Source organism: Colias eurytheme, chromosome 16, assembly GCF_061535395.1.
Source record: "Colias eurytheme isolate Ceu_HAF_F1 chromosome 16, ilColEury1 Martin Lab GWU primary, whole genome shotgun sequence".
Lineage (NCBI taxonomy): Eukaryota > Metazoa > Arthropoda > Insecta > Lepidoptera > Pieridae > Colias > Colias eurytheme.
In genome coordinates, this window is record NC_142995.1 from 2828007 (window position 1) to 2840285 (window position 12279).

The 12279-nt window shown below is 33.6% G+C and overlaps 1 protein-coding gene across 1 annotated transcript; it reads left to right on the top strand.

The window, feature by feature from the left end:
- Nucleotides 1-191: 191 nt before the first annotated feature.
- Nucleotides 192-9189, top strand: LOC149901632 (PX domain-containing protein kinase-like protein). Its single transcript, XM_090110853.1, has 11 exons — nucleotides 192-371; nucleotides 445-633; nucleotides 1229-1325; nucleotides 1726-1832; nucleotides 2111-2224; nucleotides 2745-2988; nucleotides 3226-3462; nucleotides 4129-4340; nucleotides 4890-4970; nucleotides 7257-7365; nucleotides 7745-9189. Exons 1-11 carry the CDS (start codon nucleotides 270-272, stop codon nucleotides 7855-7857), a joined length of 1605 nt encoding a protein of 534 aa, XP_089966979.1. The 5' UTR covers nucleotides 192-269; the 3' UTR covers nucleotides 7858-9189.
- Nucleotides 9190-12279: the final 3090 nt, after the last annotated feature.

Here is a 12279-nt window from a genome sequence, read left to right on the forward strand (position 1 = left end):
AGTGAAAAAGTAACTATATGAGCGTGATAATTTTAAAAATATTAAGGCATACTACAAATTACGAATTTACAAAATCTCTGTATTGTGTGAACGTTGCCTTTGACTGCCTTTGACTTTGTGATAACATAAAATGTCAAGTTTTGAAACGTCAATTGTCATTTGTCAATCTAATTGTCTTTGAATTTGTCATTCTTGTACTTTGTAGTAAAACAAAAATGTTTTGCAATTTATTAAATCGAAATTAATGTTTAAACATTTTATTAAGTGTAATGGCTATATTCGAAAAATCATTTCAGACCAGACCTATTATAGATGATACGGATAAGCTTGTTTGTACATTAGAAAATGCGCAAAATATCAATAAACACACAGTCAGTATCATTTATAACTTGGTGCTCCGTATACTTGAAGAATATTTTAATTTTATTTATAATTGTGCTGTAGGAGTATGTTTTGCGTGTGCAACGAGGGCCTTGTAAGGAAAATAAGTGGACAGTGTCCCGGCGTTACAGGGATTTTGCTGCTCTACAAATGAGTCTTCAACAGGCTAATATTGACCTTCCTTTGCCTCCTAAGAAACTTATAGGTAACATGCAACCTTCTTTTGTGGCTGAAAGACAAATAGCATTGCAGGTGAGTAATAGCTTGTAATAAAAATATTCTCAAAAGAGATTACATGCTTCTAAAGCTGACAAAGAACAAGTATAAATGAGCAGTTGTGATGGTAGCTAGATGCGATACTTTGTCATCCAAACTTTGGTTACTTAGTTAATATTCTATTTTCTTTGTAATTATTATAATAAAATAAATATCTTAATAAAATATAGTGTCTATGTTAATATATTAATTGTTCTGTATTATCATGTGCTTAACTCTTATCATGACTTATCTATAAAGCATACTTCATCTATTACTATTCTTAAATATTGTAATTCTCAGAAATATGAATCAATATCAATATTATTATATTACATATATAATTTACTAGCTATTACTTAGCTTTGCCCGCTTAGTCTAAACCCCTAAAACCTAATAAATTATATACTAAAACCTTCCTCTTGAATCACTCTATCTATTAAAAAACCGCATCAAAATCCGTTGCATAGTTTTAAAGATTTAAGCATACAAAGGGATATAGGGACAGAGAAAATGACTTTGTTTTATACTATGTAGTGATATTATTTTTATATTGTAAATATTTTTGCATTATATGTTTTGTTATTTTTAGAATTATATATCTGAAGTACTGAAACATCAGATCTTAGCATTATCATTACCAGTGAGAAGCTTTTTGGACCCCACCAATTATTCTATGACAATAGCAGGTAAGCTGATTTTACATAATATGTTATAGTTTCATCATATTTTTTTTATTTTTAAAACATTTGTATGTTGATATTGAATAAATAATTCTTGAATTTGAAATATGAAGCTTATTAGCTGCCCAATAACATTTCTCCTATTGTTGGGCCTTGGCATTTTGAAGTAAATAAGAATTTGAATTTGCACTAAAAAAAATCCCTTACTTTCTTTTTTCTACTGATATGAAGTTAACAGTTTTTAATTATTGATTTATCTGTTTAATCCTCCAATCATAATAAATAAATTATCATTAACAATAACTTAACTGTCAAAAAATTCATAGATAGTTTAAATTATTTTTAGCACCAACAATCAACATACACTTTTACTAGGCTCTTTCTTCATAGTATTCATTTTTTACAGAGCAGGCTCTCCAAACAGTATCAATAGCATTGAGAGGTGATGGCCATTATGAATTAAAAGGACCATTGACCAATATAAATTGGAGGATACGGAAACACTATTTTTCTGTATGTTTTTACTTTTTTAATTGAGTGTGGGTTGTATTGTTAATAATAATTTTACGTTGCTTATTTATTATTATGCTTTGTTTATCCAAGGGAAGGTAATATAATATAAATATCTTTCATTATAAGAAGATCAATATATTACACTTTCACGTCAATTAAATTGCAATATATTAAAAATATTATAAAAAAAATAACACTATTTATAATGGCAAAAAATTGCAACTAGATAATTTTATCTTGAATGTGGCTCTTATCATTGTTATTTTGCATTATTTCAGGTTATTGACTCAGACAAAACAAATTGTGTACTCGCGTGGCAGAGCTATGGACCAGATAAGCATTTACAGAGTAAGGATTTACAAAGCGCATTTAAAAGTTTGCAAAGTATATCTGTGAGTATTTTAAATATAAATAAAGAATATTTTTTTCTTAAAGTATATTTTATCATTTGTTTTTTGTTAATGTACATTTTGTCCACCCCCTGTCATGATAAAATTGTTTGCCGCCCACACATTAGCAGCAGGAAGTATATTATAGGTGTGATAATTTTATTATATTTTCATGATATCGACCTATCGAGCTATTTATTTCACATTTGGCACAGATAAACATAAGTGAAGTCCCATGTCCCTTAGTGGGGTAAGGGGCAGATGCATTTTACATCTGTTTCACTGATCGATTTTCTTTAGGGACAAGTAGGTGATCAGCCTTCTGTGTCCTGCCAGACCGAGACATTTTTTTTTCTTCGTTTCCACCGGGAATCGAATCCAGTACCCGTTGGTGTTACGCTCACGCGTCAACCATAGTACCAAGGAGGCGGTACGATAAACATAAGATTTTTTAAATTATTTTTTATCATATTTTAGATGCAAATGGTGTTCTTTTTTTAATGTATTTGTTTCTCCATTCCAGCATCCATATATAGACGAAGTATTAACGATACACACACTGGAAACAGGCGCATATGTAGTGCGGCGGTTACACGAAAATGGAACAGTTAGAGATTTGTTATATGGCACAGACTATAGCAAGAGTTACCTGGCGAAGTATGGCAATCCGAAAATAAGGAAGCCATTCACGACGGGACAAATTGCGCACTATGGATATCAAATATTACAAGCTTTAAAATTTTTACATGATAAGGGTTTGCCGCATGGTATGTATTACGTATTATTTGAAAGAAAATACACTTTTAATGATTGAATAAATTTTCTAAAGAATAGAAAAAATTCGATCATGAGGCTGTGTTCCAACCCGTGTCTTTCGTCTTGCCGATGCATTATTCGCTTATGCTTTTTTAAATTTTTTTATACATGACAAATTGAACTAAAACCTCATTTTCATACACAACTAATTGAATATAGAGCATATTACATAGAAAATTACATTCCAGGCCACCTCCACCCAGGGAACATAGCAATATTAAACCAAAGAGCCGTTCTATTGGACGTCGAGAACATTCTAATGGGTGTGCCAAGTTTGTACCGACCATATTTGGTACAAATGAAGCACATGACACCAGAAGCCATAGATGTGTATAGTTTTGGGAGGACGTTATATGAAATGGCGTTCGCGGAGACGTTGGATAGCTGTTACTGTGATAAATATGGGGAGATTTACGATGATTTGGGTAAGTTTCAAATAACTTTGTAATTAGTATTTTCTTATAAAAAAATATTCAACTAAGAAAAACACATTTTAATATTACATATTTTTTATAAATAACTTAATAACTTATAAGCTTATTTATCACTTTTCTAGAACAAAACACCAAAAGACAAGTGATACATTACAAAAAATAACACTATATCTATTATGACACGGACCTGATGTATTTTGCATATCCTTTTTGGGCTTCTAGTCGATTTCCAATTTTTGCATTGAAACTTCTTTAGGCGCGATATAGTAAAGATTCAAGGTCGCGTCATGACAATACCGTCACGTCATGAAATACGCGATAATTTTGGTATCTTTGAATCTTGCCAAAGAAGTTTCACGTCTGAAACGTGTGTTACGCACACATGCTCTTTTAACGTGATAACGTTTTTAAAATCGTTTTAGTAGGGTGACATGTTCAGAAACTTGTGTCACACCAAAACCTCACGAGCGCGATCGCAGGTATAACAAGAGAGAGACGGACTGATCTCCCGTCTCATCTCGAGCGCTGCCACTGCATTATGTTATCACGTAAACATCTCGATCGTAAACCTACTTTACAAACAACCAATTTTTTTTTTGTTAACTGTGTGTCCGTATATGAAAATAAACCATTATTATAATCAACCTGAACTTCCAGAATCACTGCTTCACCTGACTCTCTCCACGGCCTCCTGGAAGCAAGGTGGAGTCACCCTGGAGGAATTACAGCATCACACCCTATTTCACCACGCCAATGGTCTAGCGAGTGTGAATGTGAGAGGACATCTCAAGTTCCCGCTACAATTGAAGGAGGAGATCAGAGCGGCGGTGGATGCTGTGCAGGCAAGGTTGGAAGGCGATCAGAAAATGGTGATTATTAATTAATAACTTAGGCCCCGGAACCACAGACACAATAGAAAATCTATTGTGTCGTGGACCGATCGGGCCACTTGGGGCTCAATGGGTTAAGTAAACTAGCTTTAGGCATGCGGGTTCGTTTGCGAAGGGAAATTGACGGTAATTGTCATATGGGACATTTTTTACAGCGCCATCTATCGGAATTTATAAATTTTGGAGTTATTCAAATATAGTAAGAATACATTTTTTTTAGTGTGGTAAAAAATAGTCTATGTCACTCGCTAGTTTCTTAACTATCCCTATAGCCGAAATTCGAAAATCCTAAAATAAATCTGTTGATTTTAACCTGAAAGACTTCCTTCTACAACAGATGACAAATAAACGCACTTTCGCAAATTTATAATGTATAGAAAGGATAGTTAATTAGGCTATTAGTCCTTGATTCAATTATAATTAGAAAAAAAAAATCGCTTATGAATAAAATTTGTAAAACATAAAAATGACTACATTTTTGATTGAAACTTCTTTGAAAGATATTTTTATATTTCTAACAATATTCAGGTAAGGCGAGCTCGAAGGGAAGTTAGGATACAGGAAATACTCGGTTCGGAAGAGGAAATGAGGAAGCAAAGGAGAAGAGCGGTAAGTCAATTTCTACGATGTCATTATTTATTTTTTTCGTAGTCACTACTACGTAATCTATACTAATAATAATATTATAAAGAGGAAAGGTTTGTAATTATGTAATTATGTTTGTATGTATGTATGTATGGTTTTCACGCATTAACTACTGGACCGATTTCAAAAATTCTTTCACCATTAGAAAGCTGCATCTTCACTGAGCAACATAGGCTATATTGCATTTTCAAAAAAATTTGAGATCTAGGTGTAAAAAATTCCTCAATAAAACTTCTGTCATCGCGTGCGCTGCGGAATCTATCGAAGATAGAAAAAAAATTTGGAAAATCCAAAAGTGCACGCCTCATAATTTTTTTTAATAAATATTTTTAATTATTATTTTTGTTTATTTAATAACAATTAAACCACATCGAATCAGACCCTGAAAAATGAAAGGGTTCTATTCTTGAGCATACTCAAGCGTAAGAGAAAAAAAAGACTCGATTAGTAAAGTATTTCGGTCGCTATCGTGTTAACAAGAAAAAGGATCCGCACATACAGACACACGGACGTCCAAGACAGAACTTTTTTAAACTGTTTTACCCTTATTTCGAATTTGTCCGTACCACCGGACAAGTACTTTAAAAAAATCCACCGCCCCGTCTAATTCTATTTTTGCAACAAAAAAACTACTAAGCTATTGGGAGGTTGATCAAATTTTAGTAGAAAAATAAATTTTGCGTGTAATAACCCAGAGTTTGACAGTTGGCGAAAAAATGTTGGCGAAACTGCGCACTAAGAAAGTCTTTCAGGTAATTTATTAAAAAATATTATTTTTTGCCTATGTTGCGTAGATTTTTTATTTGTTTTTTGTGAATTTAGTCTACTAACGTTCAAATAATACGATTTCATAGCTTTTGCTTACGTTATTCTTAATAATTATCGAGTTTTTCACTTGTCCGCCACACCGGACTTCGTCGAAACACCTGTATTTATTGTGTCTTACAGCTTGTCCGTCACGGCGGACCTTGTCGAAATATGGTATGAAAGGTAAAAGATTTGAGTTGTCGGTATTACCAAAACATTACATCTATTCTCAGTACCTATCAACTTGTTAGATACTTCTTATCTACCTAACCTTTACATACGACTTCCCGACGCCTTTGAGTCCAAATATAGAGCAAGTTTTCCCGAACCAGTCGCAGGAACTCAATTTTGCAAACTTACCTTCTATATCGTCTTTACCCTCGTTGCCAACACCTGTGCATAGAAAAAGAAGACTCAGAGAACCATCAGTTGTGACAAAAAAGAGACCCAAGCAAATTCAAAAGCTTTCCCTCTCTTACAAATGGAAACAGAGTACCTTTTTGTATAGAGCCCAGATAGAAGATACTGCAGTAGTTGAAGATCCTCCCGTAGTACGTTCACCTTTAGATTACTTTTTTTCACAGTTTCTTTGTAATTTTATAAAAAATAAAGGCTCTTTTACTATTATATTCTTTTACTTTATACTATGCAACTTCTTTCACGTATTCGATTAAGTCCGCTAGGACGGACAAGTCATTTTTACTAAGATTCGATAATGTCCGGTGTGGCGGACATCGCTTTTCTCCATAAGGGTGGGGGGTAGATTTTTTTTTTCTTTTTTTGGAGGTTTAGAAAAACCATGGAAACTTGGTTATACAATAAAATTTTAATAAGTTTACTATCACCTTCTCTGTCGAAATAAGGGTTAACTAGTTTAAATAACAAAAATGACATCAAAAATATCATGAACGTTAAAAATAGTGTTTTTTCTTAATATGTGTGTGTATGTATTATCTTACAAGTGCAATGTATGATACATAAAGACATTTTAAGTTTGAAAAATCAGATGTTTTGCGCGAAGCGACAGTAGTACCCACCTCAACGCTTCGCTTATGAGGCGTGCAAAAAAAATTCTACGGTATTATAGAATGGATCAATATCTACAAGAAAGTCCGCGATACCATATGTCCATCTTCAGTAGTTATGTTACTACAACAACTATTTTACGTTTTCAAAGTAAATAGAAGTGCCGACAGTAATCAAACCATGTTATCCATACACATATCGCTATCTATGCGGGTGAAACCGCAGGGCATTGCTAGTAAATTATAAAATGGAATGTATATTAATGTAAATGCAACTCCATACCCATTCGGACATTTTAATAGGCGATTAGGAGATGTGTCTCGTTTGATATTTAGTAAGCATTCAAATGGTAAAAATTCCTCATAATATGTCTAGTTGTGTAGAATATCAATGATAAATATATAATATCGTGTGCAGAGGAAACGCGACAGTATATGGAAGTCGACATCGTCGCTAGCGGACACAGTTCGCTCCCACTCTCCACACTCGCCCAGTACCGTGTCCTCGGCGACACCGCCACACACTTGTGAGTGTTCATAAAATAATTGAAATGTCTTAACAAAATAATTAGGAAAAAGTCTTTTTTTTCCTAATTATTTTGTGAAAACATTTTTATCGGATTTCTTAATCGGATGCAAAAATTTTAATAATTAACTAAACGTTACAACGCTTCATTTTAATTGTGTTTGTAATAGGCAGTATTTGATAGAATTCATTTAAAATTCAGAAATATACCACTTTTTACGAATTTGTATTATTCATTATTACACTCGCCAGAAAGTATTTGGTGGCAAAAAAAAAACTTTACAAGAACTGTAGTGAGGGTTCATGTATTTGATTTAAAAACATCGATTTTTATGTAAAATACAAAGTATAAACAATGAAGTACTTTTTTATTTTTTTAGCGGCCGGCGAAACAAGCATATCACCGCACTCAGCGAGCGACGGACGCGGTGCGTTACTTCAAGCGATCTGTGCTTTCGACAAGAAATCGCTTGCGCGAGTTAACTCTCAGTAGAATCTTGTACTAAAAAACAATTAATTTACTTGGCAAAGCGTATTAATATCGCATATTAATTGTAATAGTGAAAAAACTTATATTGTACAAATAGGGAGTTAAAATCATTTGTTATACAACAACAAATTGAGCGGTATTTACTTGGAAAATATTATTTTCTCATGTGAATTTTATGAATCAATAATTATTAATATTCGTACGCTTTGCCAAATAAAGGATTAATAACCCATAAACCTGCTGTGTAGGAAGGTATGTGGCCTCTCGAATACGGCAATACAGTATTTAACTGAAGATAGCAGTCATAAGCCATATTAAAATAATAGAAAATTCACATTCCTACAGCTAGTTTAATTTATGTAAAAAAATACAATAAAATGGCGGAATCGATTCTACTTAAAGATATGAATATTATGTTTACTTCAATTATAAACTTGATCCTGACTATAGTCGCTTGAAAGTCATGTAAAAAATAGATATTTGAGTTTGTTAATTTTTAAACTTACAAATTCAAAATGAGAAACTGCTCATGTGATTTATATTTGTAATATTATAGTGCAACATAACCCAGTTATAAGATATACAGGGTGTCCCACTGTTGGTATACGAAGCTCAAAGGAGGTTATAGTTTTGCATACGCTGAGTTCGTAAAAAATACTTATAAAATTCCAGACGCATTTTTTTTCAAATAGATGAATTCTTAAAACTCTATGTGTACACCCATAACAAGCAACCCGCCCAACTTTGCCACCCGCACGTGAGCTATCGTTTAAGATTATGTTTTCATAGACAAAATGCTCACATTAGCGAAGCGGTATATGTCGGCTGCGCGAAGCTAGAGAAGAAAACATGGATTTTCTGGAAAAATTTAGCAAAAAATTTTTGACGTAATTTTGTTGTTTAAGTATTTTTTTTCGTGATCAGTGTATGCAAAACTACAAGTTCTTTCGCGCTTAGTATACCAATAGTGGGACACTCTGTATATTTAAAAAATGTATTCTATATTATGTACTATACAACATTTAACTAGACATTTTATTTCCATGAATTTAACGAATAATTAATGTTTTTTTAAATGTCATATATTGGCTAGTACAAAAATACGTAATTAAATTGTATTGTCCATCTTTACATTCTACTAACTTGCTTTCATAAACATGTAAAATGTTTATCGTATCATATTCATGTTTTGCGACTTAACTGCGCCAAAAAGAGAATTCTACAATTTTCTCTGCGGGAGTGAAGTGAAAACTTGAGAAGTAACTTCAGAATAAGAAAAAAAACATGGCGGCTTTTTGGCGCCAAATTGTTCATCATAATAGCTTATTCTTTCAATAATTATTTGTTATCTTTTCTATAATGTAGTTATATTCATGAGTACAAGACAAATTTATTTTGTTGAATAATAAAATGGAACAAACAAACTTCGATACGTATTACGATCGTTAGTTTTAAGTCAAAATGTAAATTTTGCATTTGTGTGCTATAGGAAATTGACAGTATTATAAAATATTCTGGACTGTATTGGTTGAACAAATTGTTTGTAACTTGAGATATAATTTTGTATCCGTCCGAATGTACACCTATTTTTTTCTATAATAGCTACTGATTGATATTCCTTGAATTTATACTGTATGGTCTTCTGTTTTTTGAAGTGAAAACTTCTTTAGCGGCGTTGAGCACTTTTTCTGTAATGGGTATAAAATCTTAAACTCGCGTCAGGACACGTGACCTGATCGAAAAAGCGTAAGACGGATACCATTCCAAAATATCAAACATGCTCAACGTTAATAATCAAGTTTTCACTTCTGCCGGCACTCCCGGAGTGCAACCCGTCTTTTTTTTTAAGTGAACTTTGTGTTTGCTTGTAATAAATTTTCTGCATTTCTATAAATTGTGTATAAATAACACATCATTATATCAAAATGCACACAAATGCAATCTAATAGATCCATCATCCGTAGAAAATATTTAAAATGCTATTTAATGATCTTATTACATACAAAATTAACGGTTAAGTATAAAACTTTGTAAAGTGATATTATGACTGGTCACTTAATTTTACTATTTTTATTATGAATTTATTTTTTGTTAGTAAGATTCATAATTATAGGTTTAAGGAACATAAATTATTTTTCATATACTACATAATTATAATTTTGTTGTAAATTGTAAGAGAATATAATATAATAGTTGCAGAAAGATTTGTTTTATTTTATCCATTACCTATCCAACATAATAATTTATATAGATAGTTAAAAAAAATTAAAAGCTCGCTAAAGCTCATGAAATTATTGTATTGTCACCGATCCTTGATTAGTTTACAAAGTTTGGAAGTATGATTTAAATCTATTAAATCCGTTTAGTGGGTCAAAATCGAATCAAAGAAATTCGGTTACATACTAACAGATGAATCTACTAAAAGCGTGTTAAAAATATACTTCTTAATTTCGTCAAAGACGATTAACGCCCGTAGCACACCTCCGCTGCAGAACTGTAACAACGGAACCGCAGTAGTTTCGCTCTGTCTTGTCCCGTGTACGAGATGCGGAACAGTAGCGAAACTGCCTGTTCTAACACATACATCTAACTATTTTTTATCTCTTTCTTCGCGCGGTTTCGCCGATCTCATCTAACGCCAGCCACACTACCGCGCTCACGCCGCTATTTAGTTGCGGTGCCGCATTGTTTTCGCGCGTGTTTGTCAAATTCGACAAAAATAAAACGCGGAACTACATTGTTTTTGTAAAAGAGTATGTAATTCATCAAAACTCTGAGGGATCATTCTAAAATATTTATAGAAACGATAAGGAAACAATCTTCATGGGACTCGAGTTCTTTACATAGTAGGTTTTCTCCTAATTTCTTTCTTTTTTTATTAATCTCATGCACCCAAATTCTACGAGTTTTATGTCTTTTCAAAGTTAAAGTCCACAATAATATTTCTTCTTCCTCTGACTCCGATAACGACGATATTTCGCTTCGATCGTTGCTTCTTGACTGACTCGCATGAGGTTTCGCCGATGCCGGTTCCGCTACTCAAACTACACTTGATCACAGCGGAATTCATCTAGCGGTTCCGCGGTCATGGTTTCGCAGCGGAGGTGTGCTACGGGCGTAAGAATTTTTTTGGTGAATGGACTATCTCTACATTATTATTTGTCATATAATATGTAGACGCTTGGATCAATAATAACAACTAGAAATACCATCAGCGACACAAAATGTCCTTTGTACATCCGACATGAGTAAGGTCCATGTAAGGTCGATGTTCTCTCATCTATGAGCACAGCCCGGCCGGCCGTACTCGAATCAGTCTGTCAAAATGTTAAGGCCCGTAGCACACCTCCGCTGCAGAACTGTAACAGCGGAACCGCAGTAGTTTCGCTCTGTCTTGTCCCGTGTACGAGAAGCGGAACAGTAGCGAAACTGCCTGTTCTAACACATACATCTAACTATTTTTTATCTCTTTCTTCGCGCGGTTTCGCCGATCTCTTCTAAAGCCAGCCACACTACCGCGCTCACGCCGCTATTTGTTTGCGGTGCCGCAATGTTTTCGCGCGTGTTTGTCAAAACCGGCAAAAATAAAACGCGGAACTACATTGTTTTTGTAAAAGAGTATGTAAATCATCAAAACTCTGAGGGGTCATTCTAAAAATACATATGTATATGTATAGAAACGATCTTCATGGGACTCGAGTTCATTACATAGTAGGTTTTCTCCTGATTTATTTCTTTTTTTATTAATCTCATGCACCCAAATTCTACGAGTTTTATGTCTTTTCAAAGTTAAAGTCCACAATAATATTTCTTCTTCCTCTGACTCCGATAACGACGACATTTCGCTTTGATCGTTGCTTCCGGACAGACTCGCATGAGGTTTCGCCGATGCCGGTTCCGCTACTCAAACTACACTTGATCACAGCGGAATCCATCTAGCGGTTCCGCGGTCATGGTTTCGCAGCGGAGGTGTGCTACGGGCGTAACACTTAACAGTAAAAGGTATTGTGTGGCGTTCGGGTGCTTGAATTCAAATAGAAAGCAGAAAGATTTTTAGTTTTGTATTTGCTTTTTTTTGTGTATGTGATATCATAACGGACGTCGCGCGCGAGTCGCATAATTTTACTAGGTTTCGAAACATTATTTTTTTTGGGTTAACCTACAATTACAATAGGACTTATTAAAGCGAAATAATACTAGGTATCAAGCCTAACAGCGTAAGAAAATAATATAAGGGCCAAGCGATAGGAGACAAAACTTGTAGGTAAATAAAATTATAGGGATATAATTTTGTGCAAACTTAATACCACTGTATCGCGTAGTAGTAAGGCTCGCATCTATTTATATCTTCTTGCCGAGTAATTCTTCTGTTCCTGTACTATTCTGTGGTTTTGGTTCGTTTTGTTATATGGATTTGTTCATACA

Bases quoted from the DNA above. Each gene is read 5' to 3' on its own strand.
- LOC149901632 (XM_090110853.1), top strand. From the start codon at position 270: ATGGCTATATTCGAAAAATCATTTCAGACCAGACCTATTATAGATGAT. The intron at 1,326-1,725 runs GTAAGCTGATTT...CATTTTTTACAG, and splicing joins TTATTCTATGACAATAGCAG to AGCAGGCTCTCCAAACAGTA. The intron at 2,989-3,225 runs GTATGTATTACG...ATTACATTCCAG, and splicing joins TGATAAGGGTTTGCCGCATG to GCCACCTCCACCCAGGGAAC.